This window comes from Hibiscus syriacus, unplaced genomic scaffold, assembly GCF_006381635.1.
Source record: "Hibiscus syriacus cultivar Baekdansim isolate YM2019G1 unplaced genomic scaffold, ASM638163v2 tig00110184_pilon, whole genome shotgun sequence".
NCBI lineage: Eukaryota > Viridiplantae > Streptophyta > Magnoliopsida > Malvales > Malvaceae > Hibiscus > Hibiscus syriacus.
In genome coordinates, this window is record NW_024062615.1 from 73,474 (window position 1) to 99,244 (window position 25,771).

Consider the following 25,771-nt stretch of genomic DNA (forward strand, 5'->3'; position numbering starts at 1 on the left):
ATCAGAAGATCCCCATATGAAGCGCTGAATAAGCTTTTCAATTTCCTTGCAGACTCCTGTTGGTAACATGGTCGTTTGCATGGAGTAAATTGGGATAGAGGCGAGAACGGACTTAGCTAAAGTGATACGGCTAGTGGTGGAGAGGGATTGAGCTATCCAACCGTCCAATAAGGTGCGCATACGCTTCAAGAATAAACTCATAATTAGCTCGCGTGATACGACCATCAAAGATTCAAATTGCGGTCATGGAGGCGATTGTGGACATAACGGGCGTGTCTAAATTAATGGGGTGCCTAAATATTTGCCCATTTTATCAACCTGATGAAAACCCAATCTATCACAAATAGCTTCCTTCAACCCTGAACTTGTGTTTGGAGGAAAAAAGATGGGTCGTTTTTCTTTTATTAACTCGATGCCCAGAATAGTGTCTGAAACACGACAATATGGAATTAATGACATCCGCATTTGGAATATCCGCTCTAGCATACATGACCAAATCATCTGCAAAAAAATAAATGGGAAAGAGGTTGACCATTCCGGATGAATCTAAAGGCCTACTGGATTTCCTTGCTAACAGAATTAGAAATGTTGTGGCTCATACGTTCCATGGCTAAAATGAAGAGATACAGCGAAAGGGAGTCACCCTGGCAGATTCCCTGTTCCGGATGGAAAGGTTCAAAAAGTTCACAATTCCACTGAATTTGGATAGTAGAAGATGTGACACAATACATAATTAGTCGGAACAAATTTTACGAAAACCCAACATCACACAGAGTATTATGAATGAAGTCCCTGTGCAATCTGTCAAATGCTTTTTCGAGATCAACTTTAATAGATATTCATCCTTTTTTGCCTTTGAAAATAACATTTTCTGTGATGTTACGATCCGAGATGAAGCTCGTTTGATTCGAGAAAATAAGAATAAATATGATGAGCTTCAAGCAACGCACAATTATTTTCCTAAAATACTTATATATAACAGTGCAAAGGCTGATTGGTCGAAAATCTTCAAACGTATCTGGAGCTTCAAACTTAGGAATGAGCACAAATGCCGTCTTGTTGAGAGCTGGTTCTAATTCCCCTCCACTGAAAATTGTCCGAATACAAGAGCAGATGTAAGAACCAATCACAGACGACTATTTTTGAAAGAATTTCGCATGAAAGCCGTCATAACCCGGTGCCTTAAGCGGCGCCATTTCATTCACAGCTTCTCGATTTTCTTCCTGCGATGGGCTAGTTTCTAATTCTATTGTTTCAGATTTAGGTCATCTCTAGCGATGCGCTAGAGTGGCATTCATCTTCACTTTAGAGATGGTTCTATGCTTTAGTCAATCGTCATTGTTATGTTGGATTGTGACGTCGGATTACAGTGCACGTCATAACTGACGTTGAACTGTAGCTGCATTACATTTTTTGTTTGTTATTTTTCTGATTTTTGATTTTTTTTAATTTCTTTTGTTATTCTTTTTCTTTTTCCTTTCTTTGATACATTATTTTTTCTTATTCTATCTTTTATGTTTTTTTTATTGTAATTTCTGCACAATTTTAACAAATCAAAATTATGTAACTTATGTTTTTTCGTATTATTATTATGAATTGCAATTTTCTTATTTATTTGTATTTTCGTAAAGTTATTTATGAATGTTTTATTTATGTTTTTTATCTTGATATTTATTAGAATGTATATGTTTTATTTTATATTTGTAAAATCAATATTATAATAGTTAAATATTATGAATAAAGTAGAGTTTGTGGTAATGTAGAGATAGAGTTAAAGATGAATTACTGTTTCATCTTTAGAGTAGAGATAAAGATGTTGTAGAGTAAGATAGAGATGTTGTAGAGTAGAGATGGGAGTTGGAGATTACCTTAGTTAAATTATTAAGAAATAAAACTAAACGAAAAACTATTTTTTTAAGTAACGTGGCATGACATGGTTTTTTATTTTCTCTATGTCACAGTATTAGACTTAATATTTATTAATTTTATAATTAATAAAATTTAAAAATATAATTTAAACACAAATGTTAATTTTAAATAAAATATGAATATGAAATATATTTTATTCGTATAAATATAATTTTTTAGTACATATTCGTATAAATAAAAAAAATGGATAATCAAGATGCTTTCATTTCATCCAAATGAACCAATACAATAAAAAAAAAACTCTACAAACACAGCACCAAACTATACAAACAAAACAAACAAATTAACTAAGCCTCCAGTTCTGTATCAAAACAGTCGAGCCAAGTACACATTCCTTGCACCTAACCAGCCTATCCCTAACACAACTCTTTATCAGCTCAAAAATACGTTTAGCACAACTAGGATGGCGTCCATGATTTCTATTTTTTTTTCCTGTCAAACAAAATAAAAAGTCATGTAAACGAACCGAACGGGAGTATATTCATATTCGTTCATTTAACTTTAACCGAACAAATGAACGAACACGAACATAAACGAACAATTTTTTTTTTCATGTTCGTTCGTTAAGGAATGTAGCTTGTTTGTGTTTGTTCATGTTCGTTTATTTAAATGATAAACGAACACAAGTGAAAACGAATAGATGTAAACGAACACAAACGAACAAACTTAAACGAACACAAACGAACAAACTTAAACGAACACAATAAACGAACATAAATGAAAATAATTTTGTTCTTTCCTAATAATTTTAGGATTATATTATATTTAATTGTTTTGAGCTTTTTTTTTATTTGTTTTTAAAATTAATTGAATTTTAAAATATTTATGGGTAAGATTAAAATTTATTGGGCTTTAATATTTTTAATAGGTCTAGAGTGATTGGACTAAACATAAATGAACATAAATGAACGAACATATTATCAAACTTTCATGAACGTAAATGAATGAACGAGTCATTTGTTCGTGTTCGTTCATTTAATTAAACGAACACAAAATCTTATTCATGTTCGTTCGTTTAATAAATAAACGAACATAAACGAACTTCCCGCTAAACATTCGGTTCATTTACATACCTAAGAATAAACCATGAAATTCTAAGTAAGACAAACGATTAAATTCAATAACTCCTTTCCCCCCACTATACCCCTGTACCCATTCCAACACTTCAGTCCAAGAGGACCCATGCATATATAGTCCACAAGCGTCTAAGATCATGGACCATACCTGCCGAACAAAGGAGCAAAGCACAAACAAATGGTCTCTTTCCTCCACCCATCCCTCCTCACAGAGTAAGCACTAAGGAGGCACAAAAAACCCCAATCGACTCATACATTGCCATCCACACAACAAAACTATACCTCGGAATGCAATACCTCCCCCAAACCGCCTCATACCATCTCACTTTCTCCCTTTTGCTCCTAAACAAGTCCCCAGGATCCTTAGCTTTGTAAGGACCAATCGGATCCCCCAAGCACAACAAATAGTCTTGAATCTTCAACAGCTTCCTCCACTCCCAACTATGTCCCGGATGAGACCTAACATGCCACACACACTATCCTTTCAGCACATAAACCCGTGTCCAGGCCACCCATAAAGTATCAACACAAATAACACCGGCCAGAAGTTCCTCATCATATATGCCTTGTTCCAAGCTAAGAGCTCTTTAATCCCCAACCCCCCTTCTTCCTTTGAATGACAAATATGGTCTCTTCCTTAAAGAGTTTATATTATAAAATTATATAAAATTATATTTGATATTTATACTTTGATAAAATATTTGACGTGATATATATATATATATATTAAAATATTTAATATAGCATATATATTAGTAATAAAATGTTTAATAAAAAATATTTGTTTTATTTTTATATTATAATAAGTACATGAATCTAGTGGAAAATATTCCAAGTGTAATAAAAATATCGAATATGATACTATTCCGACTCGGAATTTTGGTTTATAATTGCAAGACTTGTGATCGGGTTTTCCTTTGTTATGTACTAGGGCCTTTTGATTTAGCTCAAATCTGTAAAATTAAATTCGATGTATTATTTCTGTTGGAATTTGCATTTGATGTATAAATATTTGGTTGATATTTCTGCCTTGTGATAAATTTAAAAGAAATAAAATAGATATTTAGCCATTAAATAATGTTAAAATAATTTTTATTATTAATAAAATTTTAATATAATCATTAAAATGTTCAAATAGTTGTAATTATTACAAAATCATATCTAAATTTATCAATATTTAACACGTACGATTCAAAAAATTTAATTCTGAAAAAGGATAAATTGACCTTTAATCCTTTGAAAAATCATACAAGTATAAAAAAATTAAATTCATTTTAGCCATGGATTCGGCTCCGCACTTTTAACTTGACACCTAAGAGATAACATCATACATTTTTAAATACAACGATCATTTAATATTTCTCAATAACCCTAAATACAACGATCTAAAATATGCTTTAAATTTGAAATTCAGTTGATCATAGTTCGTAGGTCAAATAATTTAAATTAGGTACCACATTATCCATTAAACTATTCCAATCTAACTTACTTTATTTATAATAATAACTCTAAATGTTACTTAAAGAATATGGTGTATTATCTCCGTGAATTCAACAAGTAATTAACAATAATCTCCTTCCAATATTAACTAGATATATAAGACTTTGTTTTTGTCGTCAAGACCGATGGATGAAAACCTAGAGTTGGACCAAAGCCTTCACAATGAAATCATAAATTGTGATACACGAAGACCTCAGATCATACATTGTGATGGTTGATTCTATTTAAGACCCTATATATATATATATATATATATATGCGTTACTCCACTTCTTTCATAAATTGTCTTCTATATTGGCTTCCTAATTATGATTCAGAACTTGTTAAAAGCTCCATCTCATACTTAAATCACAGCCTACTCCGGCATCGACTCTTGCTCGTGTAGTCGATCAAGTCTCTTCTTGGTGCGAATGCCGATGAAAATCGTAGCCCCCACCGATGCACAGAATCCAACAACGTTGAATATTATCTGTTTGGGAGTAAGACTCCTTTTGTCCTGTGTCGCCTCTGCAAATGATCGTATCAAAATCCCACTGCAAAACAAAATGAAAAATAATGAGACAGTTGTTGGTTTTCACAAAACTCAATGGACTACCAAGTGATGTGGGATGTGGAAACCTGTAGAGTGCAATAAAAACTTCAGGCAACATCCCCACCCATGTCCCCATCAAGTAAGGAGTGTAACGGACATTGGTAGCCCAAGCGGCGTAGTTAAACATAATGTAGGGCAATGGGCTGATCCTAATCAACGTAACAGTTCGGAACTGATGAAACCACCCCCCTTCTCCCGCAAGTCTCAATATTGAAGCTTCCTTTGGATATTTCTCTAACACCCGCTACGTTATAAAAACACAAAATAATAAATAAAATTAATAAATCAACCATGAAACTCCCAAGCTCAAAAGCACTTGGTAGGAAGAGAGAATGAAAAGGAAATAAAACTCACTTGAATTTCGGCGCGAAAGACAGAACCAACAAAGTAAGGTAACGATACACCTACAGAAACCCCGGCCATGACCAGTAGCATTCCTTTTACATATCCATAAGCCATTCCAGCCATCCACATTGAAGGTGTAGATGGCAAACATATGGTTGGAAATACAGCTAAGGTAGCTAAGATTACACTTATTCTCTCGGTGGTGTTAAACGCATGGGCCTCCCATTGTAAAGCCGGAACAACCACCTGTCGTCATATAAATCCATCTTATTGGTTCACACAGTTGTTTTCTCAAAATATCAACAAATACAGCTTTAAAGCATAACTGGATTCACTATCAAAGGCCTAACACGATAAATGAGCAAATCAAAGTGGTGAGGCTAAGAGCTAGCTACTATCCATAATAAAATGAGCATTTTGGAGCACAAACTCGTTTCTCTTTAGCTCATGTCCATCTTGCAAGACCCCAAAACTATCCAAGTACGTCTAATCATCTTAAAAGATCATTCTTCAGCTATATCGAACACCAAATAACATCAACAGCAATCAACTTCGAAAGATGGCTTCTAATATTTCTCTGGGTCCAAATCTTAGCTTCTACTATCCATTATAAATAATTAAATATGTCATGAACATTAATATATATATATATATAGGGTTTGAGATTGCTAAATACCTTTTTGAACACAAAGGGTCCAATCCATTTAATTGCAACTATGACCACAATGACTGAAGAGATGCCAACTGCGATCAACTTAAGTAGCCGATTCCATGATTTCTCGTTGGTAGGGATTTGAGGTAAGGGTTCTTCCTGCAAAGGTAACTCAACTTGGGAATTGCAAGAATTTTCTTCTCCACGTTGTTCTTGTTCTTGTTTGAGTTCTTCTTCTGCTCCTGTTTCGTCTTCTTTTATTCTCACATACGCCACGTTATTAATTTCCATTGAACGTCAAGATTCATGACCAGTGTTGCTGCTGCTTTAAATTCATAACAAGAAGAAACTGTTGCAAACAATTTTGATCCCTTTATCACCTATAGAAGAATAAGAGCAGAAAACGGCTTTGATCCTTTGTGTATTATATATGAAATGAAACCATTAGTTATGAAAGAATTACAGTGGTTGGGGAGAGAGAAGCTTTGTATAGATTGAGGGTTTTTTTTGTAAGGTACATAATGCAAAAAAACGGTTTTCTACGAGATATTCGGCCATGAATTCTCTGGAATCTATCAAGTTTTGTGGTCTGTTGAAACTGGCTACGGCTGCCAAAATTAACCTTTAAACTTCAAGATGTTAATTAATTAGGAAGTTGGAAATGCAATGCAAATCTGGCACAACACAAGCTCGATGAATTTAAAACAAAATTAAGACATAATTTCTTCGACATACGACAATAACAAGATGGACAAATATAATAAAATATAAATTACTACTCCCTAGTCAGTTAAAAAATAACTATAAAAAGTTAAGTGACAAATTTAATGAAACGAAATAATTTTTTCTAAACGATTTCAGTGATTAAGGAATTTTTATTATTACTTATTTATTTAAGGTCTCAAATTCGATTACTACATATACAGGGATACGATCCTTATTAATTTATTATGTCTATATGTATTGTATCATAGTAGAAGTAGAGGTGGCAATTACATCGTTTGGATCCGAATCTTCTTGAGTTCGAATTATATTTGGTTTGGATTTAGTTCAAATTTATGATAAATCAAGTCAAGTTAATAACAAACCTATCAGAGAAAAGACGTGCACCGGTTATAATGGAAGGGTCTCCATCCAGTACTTCAGCTCAGAGGGTTAGTATTTCTAGTGATGAAGCCAGTGTTACCGAGAAGCAGGACAGTGGTATAAGAAGTCGAGAAGTTGGCGAAAACACACAGGAGGCAGAATATACTAGCGCTGATCATTTTATTAAAGGTGGCTTTGGTTCTGACATAGATGGTTGTCGGTACAGTACCTGTTCACGAAGGAGATACCATTGGAACTGAGCGTGTTCTTGAAACTGAAAGCTTGGGAATCGAGGTTGAACATAATTTTGATTTGAACAGGTCTGGAAGTTTAGGCAAAGATATAATGCAGTTTGATTGTGAAACTGATGCAAATGAATATAATAATCAAATTCAAACAAATTTCCCAGATACTTGCATGCATTCTCAGTCGAATAAACCTAATGATGCTCAAAATTCTGTGGAAGACACAGAAGCTGGAGGTACAATTAGGACAACAGTCCTTTTCGCTTCTGAAGTTTTGGGGAGTTGGGCTTACAGTTCCTCTGTCCACGGAGAATATGAATCCCCAAAAATTGATGAGGATCATGCCATGGCTATTCATGATTCTGCTGGTCTGGTAGCTGAGAGTCAAAGCAATGCTACTGCTGCTGCTTCCAGACGTAATGTTTGAGCGTCAAGCATGATGATGGGGATTGGGGCTCCTCATTTAAAGGAGCGTCAATGGTTTTGATCGACAGATGGAAAAACAGAGTTCTACTTCTGAATCAGATACGAAGAATTCTGCTGACAGTAATGATGAAGTAGCTGCTGAAAGTGGGTTAATATCGGATACAGAAACAGAGGGGGTTATTGAGCAGTCTAATGAGGATCAAAAGCGCAATGATGCCATGGGGGAGGATGACACACTTCCAGTGAAGACTCCCATACCAAATCTTGAACCTTCTCCGTTAATTATTTACTTGGTGGAGGACTAGGCTGACCATATAATCTTTGATCCTTTATCTATTTTAATTTCGTATTTCTCTACTCCTTCCCAGCTTCCACTTGATACGTATTCATCGCTAATTAAACTATCTTGGCTTAATCTGGGTTTTTAAAACAGCGATGCGTGGCTCAAGCTATGAATTGGGCTCTCTAACTTCATTTTGTGCTCAGCCCTTGCCGTGAATAAGAGAACAAGGGACGAGAGCATGCTAAAAGTCTGAACTTCTTTCCATATATTGCTTTTGACTCATCGATTCAACAATGTTACGATTAAAAGAGAGAAAAATGTGAAGGGACGCGTGTATTTAATAGCGGGGAGTCAGAGATGTTGATAGATTTCTGATTTGAAATTTAGAGAGTACGGGGATGGTGATTTGGACCACGTGGTCGAGGCCTTGATGGGAGGGTGAAAGCTAGATGCTCTACCAGAGCTCATCAATGCTGCATCTCAACCCATTAGTTGCTCACTAAGACTATCAAATCAAAGCAAGAAAAAGAGGATTCAAGTGTTAAACAGTTAGATCTCTAAAAAAATGAAAAATCAGAAAATACTGAAATTAGAATGTGTTGCAACGGAGGGGAGATTCATTTCATTCTTGACTACTTCATACCACTCGGTATTGTAGTATTCGAGTGCTTTGTCTTAGTAATTAAGACAATAATGAATGAATCCTAGGCTAGGCTTTGGTAATGGTAGCCATCAATTTCTTCGACCATTTATATTCTTCCAAACAACATGATGAGGGATGCTTTTTTACAGTCCCCTTCTTCATCGGGTAACTTGTAAAAAGATCTATAAAGAATGCATCATTTTCTTCACATCATATAAAAACTATTGACGGTAATATTTGTTGTTTCAAGGGAAAATATGTAAAGATTAGGGATGGCAAAAAAACCCGAATTCGATGGGAAAAACCGAAAATCGAATTAAACGGGTCGGGTTCGGGGATGATAAACGGGGACGGGGACGGGGAAAATCCATTTATTTTAAACGGGGACGGGGACGGAGACGGGTTTAGTAATCCCCGCCCCGATTACCCGCCCTGATACCCGACCCGATAAATATTAAAAATAATTATTTATATATATATATATAATATTAATAAATTTAATTTAAATAAAAAATATATATTTAATTTAAATATATATACCCGGCCCGATTCCCGGCCCAATACCAACCCAATACCCGGCCCAATACCCGTTTAAATAACCGTTTATGCTAAACGGGGATACCCGTTTCCCCGCGGTTTTCCCCGATTACCCGACGAGGATCCCCGTTTAAATCCCCGTGGTTTTTTAAAAGGGACGGGTACCGATTTTTTAAACAGGGACGGGGACGGGGGGACCAATACCCGGCCCGTTGCCATCCCTAGTAAAGATGGGAGGGTGATTGGAATCGAGACACTCAAATATGGACAACAAAGCCCAAAGTGTCTGAATGAAGGACCATGTGAGTGAAGTGGGCAAGGTGAAACTGGACCAAAATCAAGCACCCACCCATTAACCCTCATAATGATCCCAAATGGCCATTGCTTTTACCTTGATGATGAAGAAGATAAGAGTCTCAAATGGAGGAAGGGTTTGTTTTGGGGTAAAAAGTCCAAAAGAGGAGGTTTCATTTTCCAAATTAAATGAGCATGGGCTAAGGGGTACTCAATTACGTGAAAGAAATAAAGGACAAAAGAACCTAACCACATTGACTACTCCCTCCCTCTCTTCCCCACCACCTCCAACCACTGGCGGATGTAGGTTGAACCAGGGTAGTATGCCTGAAATCTAATTTTTTTTATGTTAGTTGTTTATTTTATTAAATGTGTCTATCCTAAAATTTTATTTGTGTTCATCCTGAAATCTATATTTTTTTATGTTAGTCGTTTATTTTACTGAAGATGCATACCCTAAAATTTTATTTGTGCCCACCTATACGAAATTTTTTCGTTATCAATACATTGTCCATTGCCTCCCACCCTACACTCATTTTTCTTTTGGACTTTTCTCCACCCTTTCGTAGGTCCACACGTGACTTTCACGTGCCTTCCCATGATTATTCAGTTACATTACAAAATTTAGAGTTTACTACCCCTAATTCATTGGCTAAGTTGATGATAACCATAGGCGAAAAGAAGGCCAAAAGCATCGATAATCATCAATCCCATCAGAAATTAACAGAACAATCATCAAGTATATGAGTCGACAAGTGATTTCACATGAAGACAAATGATTAATAAGGTTTAAAGGAAGTGGAGTTGTGTTGGATTTACATTTGTCTCTACTTTGGCAAATCATAGACGGTGAAGGAATAATAAAGGGGTTGTGTCGGCTTTTCAGTTTTAGTAGGAACATCAACATGTTTCCCATGTCCAAACCGTAAAATATAAATCAAACTCCTCCTGGGTAAATTTTGGCTGTAAATGGAAGTACTCAAGGGGAAAGTTATCGAAAGGGTTAATGCAGGTGTAGAGGGAATAGTCGTTTTCTGTGTGCCCCAACACAACTTGAAGCTTGTCAGCCCCCTTTGGCTTTAAAGTCTCTTCCACACTTCAATTAATTAAATATTGATAATTATTATTTAAAAAAACTTTTAATGATCTTCTGCCTTCCTCTCTCCGCAATTCATCCATCATCCATCGATCGCTGCCCCTTGGTAATCATCACTTCTTTTGCCATCATTACCATGAAAAGCCTCTCTCTTCTCTTTGCAATTCAATTATATATAACACTTTCAGAGACAAATACGAAACATAACCCAACAATATATATAACCTCTTCCTAGTCCAAAACCACTCTTTTTATCTTAAGCTTTAGGATTTTTCCCAGTGTAAAGCAAACACTTCTCTACTTTCAATCCTAAGATGTGCATCAAGTCTTCAGGATCGGGTCCAGGCAATTCCTTGTGTCCTTTCAACAGACGTAACATCCGTGTTCCAAAGCTCAACAGGTTTAAGATTTCTTCATGCTTTGTTTCCTTTGTTGTGTTTGGTCATGAATTTAACAAAAGTGTCAAACAGGTGGAGAAGGTTAAGGAAGGGAGGGAAGGTTAAAACAGATCATATGGAAATGAAGAACTTGAAACTGTACATGGAGAACCAAAGCATCCTAAAACAGAATGAAGTTCTGAGGAACAAAGCTCTTCTCCTTCACCAGGAGAATCTAACCCTCTTGGCTCAGCTCCAAAAGAAGTTCTCTAATCCTCAAAATCACTTCTAAAATGGATAACATGCAAGCTCCATCGTTATGAGTAACGCGTACCATGTTGTGTAATATTATGCTCTTTTCATATATTCGAGTTGGGAATAATGTTTCGAGTTTTATTTGCGTATCAATTGATGAAGAGTGGGGATAGAACAAAGAAGTTTAATGTAGACTTTAGCAGGTGCATGGATAATTTATTTAATTAAATGTTTATTGTTATTGAAGCTGGAAACACAGAGGAACGGACGCCTTTCTGTGGAAATCAAAGAACGCCCATTTCTAAGAAGTACAAGCCAAATATCCATAGGCGTATCAGTACCATGTGTTCTTTATTATTTTTAAACAACCGGGTAGACTTTATCAGTGGTTCTATAAACGAAAATGTAAAATTGCAATGTCGAAATAGAGACACCAGCAGCAAGTTCTGAACATTGACAAGAAACTAAAAACTGGCAAGATGAAGTAGAGACATCACCCAACCAAGATGAAGTCGTCATCATCCAGCACCTTAATGTCTTTTTCTCCAAAAAAGTTCTCCCTCCCAATTTCCTTGACAAGGTTAACAAATTCTTCTCTCTTTGCCAGTGGAAGAGGTACATATGGTAACCTGAAAACTGGCCTCACAACCCCCAGCTGGGCAAGGGCTGAGTTAAGGCTAATGGGGTTAGGCTCCTGAAAGAGCCACTCCATCAGAGGTAAGAGCTTTGCGTTAAGTGAAGGGTTTTTCCCACCGAACATGAGTTAACGCATCAAGACTACGCATAGGGAGATGGAAATTAGGTATCACTGCTGCTTGTGGGGATCTCCATTTCACATTTCTCCAGCTACAAAGCAAGCAAACAAGATGATAAGCAAATAAACTATGCAAATAGAAAATTCCAACTGAGACTATCCTTGCTTCTCGATAACACCCATCAAGCACTAAAGCAAACAAACCAAAATCTTTTTAACAAGCCTTACTCTATATACCAAATCAGCCAACAAATAATGTTGATTAATAAATTAACATACTAATTTAAAGACTACCACGATTAAGAAAAAGAACAGTATCTTATCCTAAATAAAGAATATTAACAACCTTTTTCGGTTATCGGTGTGACTGGGAATCGGAAACTGCAACGTAGAGTCTCTCAAGCAAGCACCATACCTCTTCAAAATGGTCATTTCTCACCAAACAAACAGCTAAACAGAACCCAAAGTCTAGATAAGCTGGAATTTGTTTTGGGTGGGAATCATTAAACTTGGAAATTAAAAATGTACGAGAATCCGATAGTGGGATGGGAGGTTGATTCAACGGATTGTAATGGTGGTGACAATAGTGGTGAAGGTTGTCGATCGGGGAAAGACGGCGGAGCTGCTTAGGTGACGGTGATAGGTTTGAGCCATGACGCCGGATTCCGGTGATGAGGTAGGTGAGGATTGTGAATTGAGTGAGAGGTGAAGATTAGGGGAAGACAATGGAGACTAGCAGTATAATTTGTGTGTTTCGGTTGGAATGGATGCGGTTTCAATTGTCTAGTTTTTGCAATTTTGTGCGTAATTCTACAGCCAAATTTCGCAAATCTTCCTTCGACTCCTCATGTCTTGTTCCTGTCAAGTGTGTTGAGCTGACGTTGTTAGGCTTCATGTATGACAAAGCTAAATTATGAATGTGTTGGATCCAAATACAATGGGGCCTCAACCAATATACCATTGGGCTGCCCAAAGGTTTTAATAGTTTGATTTATGAAGCTCAACAATTTAGCTAGTTCCAAGGATTGAAATATTAAAATTTGATACTATATGGTCTTTTCATTTATAATATTAAAATTTAAATCTTATCTTTTAATATTATATGTTTAATTATTTTTACGCATCAAATAAACTTAAATGATACTATATATACCTATATTAAACCATCATCGTTGATCAGTCCTTAAACAAGGAAAAACAGCCTCCCAGGCTGCACCTATGGTGTTTTATAACCCTTCTCTTCTTCTACGGGACTTGAGACTACCAAGATCTCCTAGATACAAAACGACACCAGCAAGAAGACAAAAATGAATGTCATGTGCTAATGGATAAACACCATTGCCGATCGTTTAATGTGATTTGGTCTTCAGCTAAATATAGTTATGCAAATGTAATCCTATGTTAGCTTTAGTTGTTACGAGTTATGAAAGGTAATAGTAAATTTATATGAACAAAATTATAAATAGAGAAGAAGAAAGTTAATCATAATCGACGTTGTATAAAGAACATGTATAACCCTGAAAAAAAAACTCAACATTATGTACACTTTTTATTTATATGCATACATATAAACGTGTGATATAGATAGTAATAATAGGAGGTGGACGATCCATTGTAATTGCTAGTCCATAAAAGTGAAAATTGTGTACATTTTAAGTTGCATGAGATATTTACCGTAAAAGGGAAAAAATAGCGAAACCTTAATATTTTTTTTATGTAATAATAATCATTGAAGTACCTCTTTTTACCCCCCCCCCCAAAGAATCAAGGGATCTATGTTAATGATGAAGAAGAAGAATGAAGTGACAGTATCTCAAACTACGGTTAGGGTTGAAAATCAACAAAACGTTGGGTAAACTGTATTTGAACTATTCGTTCATTTATGTTCATTTTAAAGATAAATAAATGAGTATGAACAAAAAAATTTATGTTCATTTATTAAATGAACGAACACAAATAGAGGTGTAATTTATGTTCACGAACAAGTTTGTTTATTTTATGTTCATGAATTAGCTCGTTTACTTGGTTCTCCTTTTTCTTTTTGTTTACATTTTAAATATTGGTGAAGGTAGAGACTAAATTGAACACATGATAAAAGTTTAAATTTAAATTGTGAATTTTAAGCACTAGTGGTGTAATTTTATCATTTTTCTCTATCTTGCAAACGATAAGATAAAACTAAAAATTTAATATATAAACGAACAATAAACAAACACTAAATGAACATGTTAGTGAATGCGTTCACGAACAATAAATAAACGAACACGAACACCTTCAAAAATAAATAAACGAACACGATATTAGAAATTCAAAAATAAAAACGAACATCTTATTTATTTAAACTCGATTCATTTACGCCCCTAACTACGGTCCACCCAATTATTACCTTCAGGTTGTGGAAAAGCCTATAAGGTGTGACTTTAATTTTATATCAGGTTGCAAATCAAATTATGAAACAATTACGCACGACTACATTGTTCAAATCATCACATGCATAACTCTTGAATTTGAATCATCCCCATCTTATTATTTATCTGGATACTGAATCTAAAATTGGATAATTTTGTAATAACTTTTTATAATTTGATATTATTTGTATGGTTTCCTTTTAATATATATATATTTTTAGAAATATAGTTATACTAAATACATATCCTTATCCAATAGGAACCAAAGCTGTTGCTTTATGTCACGGACCACGAGCCCACAACCGAGGTTAGCCCATGAAGAGCAGCCCAAGTGGTGTTTTGGATCTTCTAGAAGCCACAAAGACTTAGGTGGCATTTAAATATGTATAGATAATGCCCACTTGTTTTTGGTAGGTAAAGATTAATCTCGACCGTCGATGTAATTAGATCTTAGCCGTTCATTGAGGGGAGCTTTAGCTATAAATAGAGGCCTCCCCTCCTCATTTGTACTCACTCCTTCACTTTGAGAAATCATAAGAGCATTCTTCTCTCAAAGCTTTCTTATCTTTCTTCTTGTGCTAGTTCTCTTGTCTAGCTTCCGTCGAGGTTCTAAGCATCCTTGCTTAGGATATTTTCAGGCTTACTTAGCCGCGATCACTAAGAAAGCGACTAAGGCCGCACGTTCCGAGGTGTCGAAGTTCTAAGGGCGTGACAAGTGGTATCAGAGCTAGTTTTACAAGAGATGGCACAACACAACCAAGACGAGGTCCCCACAAGCGAAGTGATGGAGACTCGCGCTGCAGTGGCAAAGAAACGAGGGAGCTCGAAGGATATCGTGGCCTCGTTTGAGCAAAGGGTCGGTAGATTAGAAGACCGATATAATGAAGTTCAAGAGACTCAAGACTCAGTTGAATCTCGCTTAGAGAAGGTGGACTCCGTAGAGGATATACTCCGTGAAGAAACTCAAGCACTCATCAGCGAGTTGACGGATAACGTAGACGACCGTACCAGAGGCCTCGAGAGCATGTACTTGGCCATGAGGGCCGAAATAATACAGGAGGTAAAGGAGCTCAAGAGCGAGCTGCTCGTCTACAAGGCTGCCGTGCTGAATGGAGTGACTGGGGAGGCGCAAGCACCAAGACCCAGGATCGACATCCCTAAGCCAAAGGAGTTCAAAGGGAGTCGGACTGCCCAAGATGTGGAGAATTTCATCTGGGGCATGGAACAATTCTTTCGTGGTATGGGTATCGGGGATGATACCACCAAGGTAAATGTTGCTTCCAATTATCTTACCGATGTTGCTATGTTATGGTGGCGTCGTAGGTGTTCCGAGATTACAAAACCAATCGGGACGTGGGAGGAGTTCGTGGGAGAACTTAAGGAGCATTTCTATCCGAAGAATGCTGTGCTCGAGGCTCGAGCAAAATTGAAACAATTAAAGCATGACCGATCCATCTTGAAGTATGTCAAAAACTTCACAGAGATCAAGATGCAAATCCCGGACTTGGGCGAGTCCGAAGGTTACTTTGCATTTATGGATGGACTACAACGTTGGGCCAACATGGAGATCCAAAGGAGGGGAGTGACCGAACTCTCCAAGGCATTAGATGCAGCCGAGGCTATTGCCCCGTTTGAAGTAAAAAGGACCGACTCTCTCCAATCCAGGTCGAAACCCAAAGGTAATAGTGGGGGAGAAAAGGCCAAAGGAAACTTTCACAAGCCAACGGGAAATCATGGGAAGCCGAATGATCGACCCAAAAAGCTCTTCAATCCTTGGGAGAAAAAGGGGGGAATTATCATGCTTTTCTTGTGGAGGAAATCATATGAAACGAGATTGTCCTCAACTTGTGAAAGTTGCTGCCATCAAGGAGAATGATGGGGTGGAGAGTGAGACTCTCAAACTTGGCTCCATCCTTAGCACCATGGAGGTCAAGAAAGGCCGCAAGAAGAAGGGATTGATGTACGTAGACATCACCGTCGCAGGCCAAAAGATGAACGCACTGGTAGACACAGGTGCCTCAGAATTGTTCATGTCCGAACAAATTGCCAAGAGACTTGGCCTTCATGTGGAGAAGGCAACGGGATCCATCAAAATCGTGAATGCCGAGGAAGTTCCAATTGCGGGGGGTCGCAAAGGGAATCGAGCTAACCGTCGGAGGTTGGTCCGGAAAGGAAGCCATCAAGGTAATTCCTCTCGATGAATTCGATTTTGTTCTTGGGTTAAGTTTTTTGGACCGAATAAATGCTTTCCCAGTGCCTTTTGCCGATTGCTTGTGCATCCTGGATCCAAAGCAATAATGCATTGTTCTAGTGAGTCGAGGGCCTGGAATCGAGGCTAAGATGTTGTCCGCAATCCAGTTCTCAAAGGGGGTGCGCAAGGAGGAACCCACCTTTATGGCTTCATTGGTGGAAACTGAACCCACAATGACCGAGGAAGTCCCAAGGGAAGTGGGACAAGTATTGGCGGAATTCAAAGATGTGATGCCTGCTGAGTTACCCAAGAAGTTACCTCCAAAGAGGGAGATGGATCACAAGATTGAATTGGTGGAAAATGCAAAGCCACCCGCTCGGGCCCCTTACCGAATGGCTCCACCAGAGTTAGAGGAGTTGCGTAAACAATTGAAGGATCTCCTCGATGCCGGATACATCCGACCATCCAAGTCCCCCTATGGTGCACCGGTGCTATTTCAAAAGAAGCACGACGGTTCTCTACGGATGTGCATAGATTACCAAGCTTTAAACAAGCTCACGGTAAAGAACAAGTATCCCATTCCCCTCATTGCGGACTTGTTCGATCAACTTGATGGTGCAATGTGGTTCACCAAGCTAGATTTACGATCAGGCTATTACCAAGTCAGGATAGCCGAAGGAGATGAACCGAAGACAGCTTGTGTGACCAGGTACGGTTCTTACGAATACCTTGTGATGCCATTTGGCCTCACGAATGCTCCGGCCACCTTCTGCACATTGATGAACAAGGTACTACAACCCTTTCTAGATCATTTCGTTGTAGTTTACCTTGACGATATTGTGGTGTACAGTAAGACCTTAGAGGAACACATCGAACATTTGAGAAGAGTGTTTCAAGTCTTACGAGATAACGAGCTCTATGTTAAAGAGGAAAAGTGCTCGTTCGCTCAGAATGAGGTTCCATTCCTAGGCCATGTCGTTGGAGGAGGCAAGCTCCAGATGGACAAAGACAAGATCCGAGCGATTGATGAGTGGAAGCCACCCACCAAGGTAACTGAATTACGAGCATTCTTGGGGTTAGCCAACTACTACCGACGGTTCGTGAAGGGCTATTCCAAGATCGCAACACCTTTGATTGAGCTACTCAAGAAGGACAAGGTGTGGGAATGGAGCACAAAATGTCAAGATGCTTTTAAAAAGCTCAAGGAAGCCATGGTGAATGAGCCCGTGTTGGTGTTGCCAGACTACACCAAGCCTTTTGTAGTCTTCACTGATGCATCCGATGTTGCCATTGGTGGAGTCCTCATGCAAGAGGGACATCCGGTTGCATACGAGAGCCGGAAGCTCAACGAGACCGAGAAAAGGTACTCGGTTCATGAAAAGGAGATGACAGCAGTTGTACACTGCTTACGCACATGGCGACATTACTTGCTTGGGTCCAAGTTCGTGGTGTTCATGGACAATGTTGCCAACAGTTACTTCCTCACCCAAAAGAAGCTTTCTCCCAAGCAAGCTCGTTGGCAAGAGTTTCTTACCGAGTTTGACTTTTCCTTGAAGTACAAGCCCGGGAAGGTGAACTGTGTTGCAGATGGCTTAAGCCGGAGGTATGCCATCGAGACTGTGGAAGGTACTCTCCTCGAGAGAATCAAGGAAGGATTACCCCATGATCCTGTGGCTGAACGAATCATCGAGGGAGCCAAGGAGGGGCGAACCCGAGAGTTTTGGCTCGAAGGAGAATTGCTGTACCACCGAGGCCATCGTCTCTTTGTGCCTCGATATGGGAAGTTACGCAAGGAGCTCATAAAGGAATGCCATGATTCCAAGTGGGCGGGACACCCGGGAGTTGATCGGACTATGGCCCTACTTTCGGAGCAATACTATTGGCCGCATATGGCTGAAGATGTGCAGGCCTATGTGAAGACTTGTCTTGTATGCCAACAAGACAAGATTGAGGCAAAGAAACCGGCAGGACTGCTGCAACCATTGCCCATTCCGGAACGCCCATGGGAAAGTATTTCCATGGATTTTATAATTGGTTTGCCCAAAACTGATGGACTTTCAAGTATCATGGTTGTGGTTGACAGGTTTTCGAAGTATGCGACGTTCATACCTGCATCTAAGGTGTGTCCAGCTGTAGAAGCCGCTCGACTTTTCCTTAAGCACGTGGTGAAGTACTGGGGAATGCCGAAAACCATCATTAGTGACCGGGACACACGGTTCACTGGGAGGTTCTGGACGGAGTTGTTCAAACTGATGGGATCAAGCTTGAACTTTTCCACCGCAGTTCATCCACAAACCGATGGGCAAACTGAGCGAGTAAATGCTCTGTTATAGATCTATTTGAGGCACTATGTGAGTGCCAACCAACGAGACTGGCCAAAGCTGTTGGATGTGGCCCAATTTTCCTACAACTTGCAACGGAGCGAGGCGACAAACCAAAGTCCGTTCGAGATCGTGACTGGGCAACAACCATTGACACCCAACACGGTTGTTACCAAATATGAGGGGCCCAATCCATCAGCACACAACGTTGCCAAGGAGTGGCACGAGCAACACGACTTAGCCCGAGCTTGTTTGAACAAGGCAGGAAAACGAACCAAGAAGTGGGCTGACCGAAAGCGGAGGGGACGTGAACTTTGAAGTTGGCGACCTTGTCCTTGCAAAATTGGCCAACGTTTTGCGCCATGCGGACGTGCACAAGGGGCTTGTTCGAAGATACGAGGGTCCCTTTCGAGTCGTGAAGCGAGTAGGCACCATGGCCTACAAATTGGAGTTGCCTCCAACCATTCGAGCGTATCCCGTCATCCATGTTAGCCTGCTCAAACCATACCATCAGGATACCGAGGATCCAGATCGAGGCAAGTCACACCGAGCGCCAGTCGGAGTAGCGATCTCCTATGACAAGGAGATCCAAGATATACAGGCAGAGAGAGTTATTAGACGACCAGGACACCGCCCAAGGCATGAGTACTTCGTTTTGTGGAAGGGACAACCCGAGTGCGAAGGGAGTTGGGAGCATGCCGAGGGACTCTGGCAATTCAAAACCCGAATAGATCAATTTCATGCCAGACGAGTGACGAGGGCGTCACCAGAACGAGTGGGGGAGAATGTCACGGACCACGAGCCCACAATCGAGGTTAGCCCATGAAGAGCAGCCCAAGTGGTGTTTTGGATCTTCTAGAAGCCACAAAGACTTAGGTGGCATTTAAATATGTATAGATAATGCCCACTTGTTTTTGGTAGGTAAAGATTAATCTCGACCGTCGATGTAATTAGATCTTAGCCGTTCATTGAGGGGAGCTTTAGCTATAAATAGAGGCCTCCCCTCCTCATTTGTACTCACTCCTTCACTTTGAGAAATCATAAGAGCATTCTTCTCTCAAAGCTTTCTTATCTTTCTTCTTGTGCTAGTTCTCTTGTCTAGCTTCCGTCGAGGTTCTAAGCATCCTTGCTTAGGATATTTTCAGGCTTACTTAGCCGCGATCACTAAGAAAGCGACTAAGGCCGCACGTTCCGAGGGCGTCGAAGTTCTAAGGGCGTGACATTTACATGGAAGTGTATGGAAATGGTTACGTGGAAAAGGAGCTTTCTTCTTTTATGATATTTACGGAGTAGCGCACGTGTAACCCAGTCTTCATCTCTGACTCCATAACGAACCCTAACAAAGCATAAAACAAAGAAAAGATAGCAAAACCCTAATGCCCCAGAACCTCACATCACCTTGCTTTCTTCAAGTCATGATTTGCCGACCAACCTTCAAACTGACACTAGCTTAAATAAAAGAACCGATAAACTTTCATTCACATCAAAATATAAAAATAAAAATCCTTGAAAGTACACTACTTTTGTTAAGGATCTGGATCGTGTAAAAGAATCTGAAACTTAAAAGTATTATAGGAAGAAAAAGGAACCCTAACTTCCTTTTCTTTTCTTAATTAGTTGGAAGAACGAGGCTGAGACGAGCTGAAAAGGAATGGCAACCAGCTTCTTGTGCTTCTTCAACCTTAAGCTACTATAACGAGGACAAAGGCTATTTTCTTATAAAACACTACTAATAATAATAAAGGAAGAACACCCATCAAAGTGAAATCCATGAAATTAATTTGTACATCATTCTTCAAATCAAAGCCAGGCACGCTCGACATACTTAAAATTAAAACATATCGATTATCTTATAAAAGAAGAAGAATGGAAAAGGTTATCAAAAGATCAAACTAACAAGAGAAGGAAAAAACCCGAAAGCTTCTGTTTTGTGGCAATTGGACTGAATTTAGAAGATTTGATGGCAACCCTTGAGCAAAGGATCCATTGGGATCTTGCAATAGTAGTTGTTGTTGCTGCTGCTGCTGCTGCTGCGCCTGACTAACCATGCTTCCGGGTGACCCTAAGGGTCCACTTCGAGGAACGTCGCCGCTGGTGATTCTTCTTCCTCCAATGGAAGCCTTTCGTACGCTGCGTTACCGAAAGAAGCTGCCCATAATCACCACGGGGCCTGAAGCGACGAGTTGACCCACCACGGTTCCTCCAACAACCTGACCTTGACCGCCGGCTAAGTATATGGTCAGCGCTGATGCAGCCTGTGGTGCTGGAGGAGGTAAAAATGACCCAGATAGTGATAAAATTTCGAATCTTCCATGTAAAGTGACGACCGCACCGGGAGCTCCTGGTTGCCTTAAGGTTACATTCGTTACGTTTCCGCTCCCACTTAAAATGTAGACCCCCCTTTGTCTTCGCCTAGCGAAAGTCGAAACACTCTCCATAATATCACAGCCGGTGGCAATTTCCATAACGTGGGATCGGAGGGCATTGGCGCTATCCCGGGTTATGATGATAGGTGGCTTAGGCTTGTTCTTGGAACCCGCAGGTCTGCCCCGTGGTCTTCTCGAGATTTCACCTTCTGTTCCGGGGACTACATCGAGTTCTTTTCCTTCACCCGTGTTGGTAGTGGTGGCCGTTTCTTCTCGATCCCGTTTCTGGCCACGGTTTTGTTCGTCCACAGAGTTCTGATTTTGTAGCTGTTCTTGGTGGTGGTTATGTTGAAATTGCTGGTGTGGATTTAGATGAAGATCTCGTGTGAGGAAAGGAGGAAGAGGGCGTCCGTGAGCTTTTACTGGGTCCATTTCTTTTTCTCTTTTTTTCCCTTCAAAGCTCAAACGCTACTTAAACAATTAGCTAAACAAATATGCGAACCGAAGGAATTTTGATCAAGAAAGATAAAAAAGAGAGGTCTTCTGAGGATTGAAAGCTCAATCAACCCATGTTTCTTCTCTCCAGTACTCTTCATGTGAGCTGAGATCTGTGAATCTCTTGTATGAAGATAAGTTGTATGTTAAAGGGTTTGGGAGGAAATGTGGAAGAAAATAGGCAAAAATGGTGGAAGGGGAGAGTTTATGGGTTTGAGTTAATTTGGGTACAATGTTGTTGGGTTTAGGGTTAGGTCAAGGCATAGTAAAAAAATATATCTAGTGTTGGTTTGAACAGCGTGCGCATGGGCGGTGGGTGCGGTCTCCTTTCTTTTCTCTCTTTTGTCTCTCTCCCCAGCCCCAACAACACCCCACGTTCTCTCTCTTTCAATGTGTCTCAGTCTCTACTTGAGAATTTAAAGCCCTTGCACTTGAAGTCCAATTACTTTCGTCTCCCCTTTCACTCTCTTAACAACAAATGGAACTAAAAATTGTGTCTTTCAAGTCCCAAAAAGTTGCGTACTTTCTACTTGAAACAATTCCTTTTGTTAAGATAGCAAATAATTAGTTAGTTTGTTATAAGTTTGTTGTTAGGCTGTTAGAGAATTAGTTAGAAGCAGTTAGCTCTTGTATTATAGTTTGTACAGTGGACTATATATATTGCAGTTTAGCTGAATAATAAAACTAACGAGGCATTATTTTAACATGGTATCATTCCCAGGTTTCATTAGAATTTCCAGGCCCTTTCTTGTTGGATCCCTCTGCTTGGCTCACTTCTAAAACCAAGTAGTGTGACTCGGTATCATCCTCACATCAGCGCTTCTCTTCTTCGTTCTCCCCAAATTTCTCTCCTAGGGATTTTGCTCGACTTTCTTCACTGCAATGCCTCCAATCAACGATTCGGCTGTGGTTGATTTCCATCATCCACTTTTCTTGCATCCATCAGATACTCCAGACACTCCGCTCATCTCTCATCAATTAGTCGGATTGGAGAACTATAATGTTTGGAGTAGGTCAATGCGAATAGCACTTTTGGCGAAGAACAAACTCGGCTTCGTTGATGGTTCTTTCCCGAAAGACAGTTACGGTCTTGATTTGCATCCTCAGTGGGAGAGGTGTAATGCAATTGTGCTATCCTGGATTCTCAACGCCGTGAGTAAGGAGCTCTCGGCAGGCATCGTCTTCGCTTCAAATGCGGCTTCGGTTTGGGATGATCTGAGGGAGCGCTTTAATAAGGTGAATGGCTCCAGGATTTTCTTTCTTCATCGAGAAATAGCTACAATTTCTCAAGGTGAGTTGAGTGTTTCAACTTACTTCACTAAATTGAAGATGTTATGGGATGATTATGTTTCTCTTGTGCCAATTCCTTCATGTGAGTGTGTGAATTCGCAGCAATATTCTAGGCATATTACTCAGCAGTAGCTTCTTCAGTTTCTCATGGGCTTGAATGAGACATATTAGTCGATTCGAAGCCAAATCCTGCTGATGCAGCCTCTTCCTTCGGTTAACCAGGCGTATTCCATGGTTGCTCAAGAGGAGTCTCAGCGAATCCAGCTATCTGCTATGCCAAGTCCTGATTCCTCGGTATTTTATTCAAAAGGTTTTGGGATTCCTGATCGTCGCCGGTTTTAAGGTATTTGTGATTATTGTAAGGTCAAGGGTCACAAGAGGGATAGTTGCTACCATCTCATAGGATTTCCACTAGATTTTAAGTTCTCCAAACGAAAGAATGATCAAGCTGCAGTAGTTGTCTCTGAATCTGCCGCTGTTCTTGAACCTGCTGTTGTGTCTGACATTACTAAAGCTTCTGGAAAGTTGAGTTCTTCGGCTCCTCTGGCACATTCCTTCACCCAGGAGCAGTATAACCAAATTCTTCGCTTGGTGTCCTCTGCTCCGTCTGTTGATTCCGTTGTGAATCTGGCAGGTATTGTTGATGGTAATCTTCCTGCCTCTAATAAATCATTGACTTGGATTTTAGATACAGGTGCCACAGATCATATACTATCTGATTTTCAATGCTTGTTGTCTCCTGTTTTATGTTCCTCATGCTCCATTCTACTACCAAATGGTAAAACAGTCCCGATCACATATATTAGTTCTTGCTTCCTGAATTCAGATACAAACCTGTCTAATGTATTATATGTGCCAAATTTTACTCACAATTTGCTTTCCATTTCGAAGCTTACCCGTGACTTTCAATGTTTTGTCAGTTTTTATCCTGATTTTTGCATTATGCAGGACCTCTCAAGTGGAAGGATGAAGGGGATTGGTAAGGAGTATAGAGGGCTTTATTTTTTTCAGTCATCTGCTTTACCTACTGGTTTGTCATCTACACATAGTTCTTCAAATGTGCAGTCTCCTGGTTTTTGCTCTAATATGTCTTGTGATTCAAAATTATTTCATTCTGGTCATGTATCTGAATGTATGACTGCTACATCTAGCAATAAAACAAGCATTTGGCATTCTCGTTTAGGACATGTTGCTATTTTGAGCATGAATAAATTGCCCTCGTTGCATTCTGTTAACTTAGATTCTAAACTATTGCATTCTTGTCCTATATGTCCTTTAGCAAAACAGACTAGGCTTCCATTTCCTGTTAGTCTTACCTCTTCACAAGCTCCTTTTAACCTAATTCATATAGACTTGTGGGGTCCCTATCGAATTGCAACACATAGTGGTCATAGGTATTTTTTAACCATAGTTGATGATTTTACCCGTATGACTTGGGTGCACTTGTTGAGATTGAAGAATGACACTGTTATTTCTCTTAAAAATTCATCACTTTTGTCAAAACCCAATTTTCAGCCACAGTTCAAATCATTTGCAGTGATAATGGCATTGAATTTTTTAATTCTCAGTGTTCGGATCTTTTTAGCTCCCTAGGTATTCTTCATCAAAGCTCATGTGTTCAGACTCCCCAATAAAATGGGGTTGCTGAACGCAAACACATACATATTCTTGAAGTTGCAAGGGCTCTTAGGTTTCACTCAAAGGTTCCTATCAAAATTTGGGGTGAGTGTATTACAACAGCTTGCTATATAATAAATCGTCTACCTTCTTCTGTTTTAAATTTCAGAACTCCTTTTGAGGCTCTTTACCATAAATCTCCTGATCTCTCTCATCTTAGGGTATTTGGGTGTTTATGTTATGCTACCAAGCTTAACTATAGAGATAAATTCTCTCCTAAGGCTATCCCTTGTGTTTCATGGGATATTCTTCAACTCAAAAGGGGTACATTTTGTTTAGTCTTTAATCACAACAGTTTCTTGTGAGTAGGGATGTGGTGTTTCATGAAGTAATTTTCCCCTTTCATTTTCCTATTTCAGAATCCTCTCCTTTTTTTCCTTCACATTCTCATATTCCTGACTTTGATTTTTTGATTCTTGATTCTTCACTACCTATTGATTCTTCCAGTTCCTCACTACCTCTTGGTTCTTCACCTATTCCATCCATTTCTCCATCTGATGTCTCAACAGGTGCATCTGGTAGTCCATTTGGCTCTTCATCAAGTCCTTCTGAAGCTAATATTCCTCCTTTAGCACATGATTCATTTGTGTCTAGGCGTTCCTCTCGTGTCTCCAAGCCTCCAACCTGGTTAAATGATTATGTATGTTCTTGCCAATCCACTTCATCCTCTACTAATTACCCTGTTTCCAAGTACATTTCTTACTCTCATTTACCCTCATATACTCAACATTTTTTGGCTTCTATTTCTCATTTTCCTGAACCCACCACTTATCAAGAAGCTTGTCAACATCCGCAATGGCATAAGGCCATGAAAGAGGAGATTCAAGCATTGGAGTCAAATAATACTTGGATTGTGGTACCTTTACCTTCTGGTAAAATTCCCATTAGCTGCAAATGGGTTTATAAAATCAAGTATCGTGCTTTGGGTGAGGT

The 25,771-nt window shown here is 39.2% G+C and overlaps 2 protein-coding genes and 1 pseudogene across 2 annotated transcripts; 1 reads left to right on the forward strand and 2 right to left on the reverse strand.

The window, feature by feature from the left end:
- Positions 1 to 4,788: 4,788 nt before the first annotated feature.
- Positions 4,789 to 6,823, reverse strand: LOC120217127 (transmembrane protein 64-like). The gene is made up of 4 exons (XM_039214338.1): positions 6,119 to 6,823; positions 5,452 to 5,688; positions 5,124 to 5,341; positions 4,789 to 5,038 (listed from the first exon to the last, which is right to left on the reverse strand). The coding sequence occupies exons 1-4, from the start codon at positions 6,383 to 6,385 to the stop codon at positions 4,861 to 4,863; spliced, it is 900 nt and encodes a 299-aa protein (XP_039070269.1). The 5' UTR covers positions 6,386 to 6,823; the 3' UTR covers positions 4,789 to 4,860.
- Positions 6,824 to 10,923: 4,100 nt separating this feature from the next.
- On the forward strand, positions 10,924 to 11,591 carry LOC120217126 (protein LITTLE ZIPPER 3-like). Its single transcript, XM_039214337.1, has 2 exons — positions 10,924 to 11,104; positions 11,175 to 11,591. The coding sequence occupies exons 1-2, from the start codon at positions 11,019 to 11,021 to the stop codon at positions 11,371 to 11,373; spliced, it is 285 nt and encodes a 94-aa protein (XP_039070268.1). The 5' UTR covers positions 10,924 to 11,018; the 3' UTR covers positions 11,374 to 11,591.
- Positions 11,592 to 20,902: 9,311 nt separating this feature from the next.
- On the reverse strand, positions 20,903 to 21,810 carry LOC120217139 (annotated as a pseudogene).
- Positions 21,811 to 25,771: the final 3,961 nt, after the last annotated feature.

What these genes read in the sequence shown, in the direction of transcription:
- LOC120217127 (XM_039214338.1), bottom strand. Translation starts at nt 6,385, where the DNA reads ATGGAAATTAATAACGTGGCGTATGTGAGAATAAAAGAAGACGAAACA. An exon ending in GACCCTTTGTGTTCAAAAAG is followed by an intron (nt 5,689 to 6,118) that starts GTATTTAGCAAT and finishes ATATGACGACAG; the next exon opens with GTGGTTGTTCCGGCTTTACA. An exon ending in TCTTTCGCGCCGAAATTCAA is followed by an intron (nt 5,342 to 5,451) that starts GTGAGTTTTATT and finishes TTTATAACGTAG; the next exon opens with CGGGTGTTAGAGAAATATCC.
- LOC120217126 (XM_039214337.1), top strand. Translation starts at nt 11,019, where the DNA reads ATGTGCATCAAGTCTTCAGGATCGGGTCCAGGCAATTCCTTGTGTCCT. An exon ending in CGTGTTCCAAAGCTCAACAG is followed by an intron (nt 11,105 to 11,174) that starts GTTTAAGATTTC and finishes AGTGTCAAACAG; the next exon opens with GTGGAGAAGGTTAAGGAAGG.